The sequence below is a fragment of the Myotis davidii genome, unplaced genomic scaffold, assembly GCF_000327345.1.
Source record: "Myotis davidii unplaced genomic scaffold, ASM32734v1 scaffold88, whole genome shotgun sequence".
Classification (NCBI taxonomy): domain Eukaryota; kingdom Metazoa; phylum Chordata; class Mammalia; order Chiroptera; family Vespertilionidae; genus Myotis; species Myotis davidii.
The window spans coordinates 5,341,518-5,343,800 of record NW_006300377.1 but is presented as its reverse complement, the minus strand read 5'-3'; the positions used below and the strand labels follow the sequence as shown (position 1 = coordinate 5,343,800).

Genomic DNA, 2,283 nt, shown 5'->3' with positions numbered 1-2,283 from the left:
CCCCCTGCCGGCCACAGGGGTACCGCAGCCCAGTGCCACCTGCCGCAGCCCAATTCCCTCTGTCCGTGCCCAGCGCGGGGCACCCGGAGTTTCCGAGAAACAGCGCAAAAACCGTGCTTACCCGGGAACCTGCAGCCCCATGTCTTCCCACATCTCTGCTCCCCCCCTGCACTCAGCTACCCGCAAACTGTCGGCGCCCGCTGGGAGCTTTCCGCTGCACTCTTTGGAAATGCCTATCCCTCGGTCAGCAACTCCTCTCCCACCTCGCGCCACGGAACTTGGTCCGGGCCCTCGCCTATAGACCCTGCTCCTGGGAAACCTTTCCAGACACTCCTTCCCGGACCCCGGGGCCCCCACGCCCACGTGACCCCCTCTCCACTCGTCAGTGTACCTGGGGTGCTTCTGAAGGTTGGGGTGGGGGGTGCTCGGCAGCCTCCTCTCACTCCCGCCTTCCCCTCCCGACCCCCAGGCCATTTACAAGATGGTTTCGTCGGTGATGAAGATGCCGGAGGACGAGTCGACCCCGGAGAAGAGGACGGAGAAAATCTTCCGCCAAATGGACACGAATAACGACGGTGAGGGGCAGGGGCGGGCGCCACCTCCTCCCCCTCCGCGGCTCTGCCCCTTGCTCCCCTCGCGCGGGCCGCCTTCCCTCGACACCGTTCCCTCCCGCTGCAGGCAAGCTGTCCCTGGAGGAGTTCATCCGCGGAGCCAAGAGCGACCCGTCCATCGTGCGCCTGCTGCAGTGCGACCCCAGCAGCGCCTCCCAGTTCTGAGCGAGGAGCCAGGTCCCCTCCTCCCCGCCTCCACCGGCCGCTCCCGGCTCTCGCTTCCCCTCCCTTGTGTCTCTCCAGGCTGGGGGTCAGACTGGGCCTTCCGCCCCAGGGTCCGCACTCTGGGGGGAGCCTATGGAAAAGGGAACCCTGCCGTCCTCCCAAGGCCCAAGCAAGCGGTTAGCACCCCCAATCCAAGGCCATCTCTCCCTTCGGCAAAGATAGGGGGACAGGCTCTGGCGTGGTCCTCCCCTCTGAGTCAGCCTTCCCCTACCTCGATCTCAGAATTTCAACCAGCCCCCCTCCCAACCCACACGCACAGCCCCGAGGCCAGACGTCCCTGCCCCAATCACCGGCAGTTCCCCCTCCCCCATCCCACCCTGGTAGGTCTCAGCCTGGGTGGGGAGCGTGGAAACCGAGCCCAGGTGAGGAGCCAGTCTTTTTATTTGGAGGGGAGAGAAGGATTGGGGGGCGTGGCGTGGAGGGATAAGGATAAAGCTTCCTGGAGCCATCCTTCCCTTCCTGCTGCAGCTTTTGTTGGCTGGAGGCCACGCTGCAAAAGGAAAACCTCCCAATTGCAGTTGTGAGCCCCATGAACCCCCGCCCGCCTTTCAGCACGTGGATGAACACAGACCCACAGACACCCCTAACCGTCCCGCCCCCTGCATCCTGCGTGGGAAAGCACAGGCCCTGGCCCAGCCCTCCCCTGCTGCATGCCTCCCGGCCGAGCGTCTCTGTTCTTTTTAATAACTTCAGAATAAAGTCTCACTGCAGCCAGAGCGTGGGTGGCCGGGGGCGGGGTTTAAAATCCCCACCCAGGTCCGGGAATGGCCACTGAGCCCTCACGGGCCAGCTCCAGGGATCCTGGCCTGGTCACAGTGCAGACTTGGTTGCAGGTCCCGGTGCTCATGGGGTGTGGGTGAGGCAGCAGCTGTCAGAGGGTCAGCGGGCCAGAGCTGGGGCAGCTCATCAGGTCATGGCCTTCCGCCGGCTCCGGGCTCTCCTGCATCTGCGGAGACAGGAGAGGCTGCCAGGCTGCAGACCTGGGTCTGGGTCTCCTCCAGCCCCCCGGGGAGACGAGGCTCCCTGAAGCAGAGCGGCATCACTGCATCCCAGGCCACACCCTTGGAGTGCCCCCAGTTCCAGCCCAGATGACCCCCCCGCCCAAGTCCTGGGCCCTGCGTGAACCAGGAGCCAACTGTGTGTCTAAGCTGGGAGATCTGACCCCTCTCCCTTTGGTCCTGGGAAGAACACTGTCGCCCCAGTTCTCAAGTGGGAGCCCCATGCAGAGGGATGGGGGCTGCCCAGCAGGGGCTCCCAGAAAATGAGGGGCGTCACGGCTGTGGAGGGGATGGCAGGCCTTACCATGTGGTGGCTGCTTTTCCCCCACCAGGGCCTCAGTTCCAGCAGCTGGTGGGCGAGCTGGGCGCATCGCACAGCGAACACACTCTCTGTCGCGCAGAACACAAGTGCGATACCCCAGAGGCACAGGCTGGAGCTTAGGGACACG

General features: G+C 64.7%; 1 protein-coding gene across 3 annotated transcripts in view; it reads left to right on the top strand.

Annotated features, from left to right (window-relative positions):
* The window catches only part of HPCA (hippocalcin), a 7,096-nt gene extending 5,825 nt beyond the window's left edge, over positions 1–1,271 (top strand). For 2 of the 3 annotated variants that reach the window (XM_006777358.2, XM_006777357.2), the window contains exons 3-4: positions 470–575; positions 679–776. In XM_006777358.2, the coding sequence (XP_006777421.1) occupies positions 470–575; positions 679–776 (204 nt within the window). Of the gene's footprint in view, positions 1–469; positions 576–678 lie in introns of all 3 variants that reach the window. The other variant, XM_015572821.1, reaches the window with a different exon arrangement.
* The last annotated feature ends 1,012 nt before the right edge of the window (positions 1,272–2,283 follow it).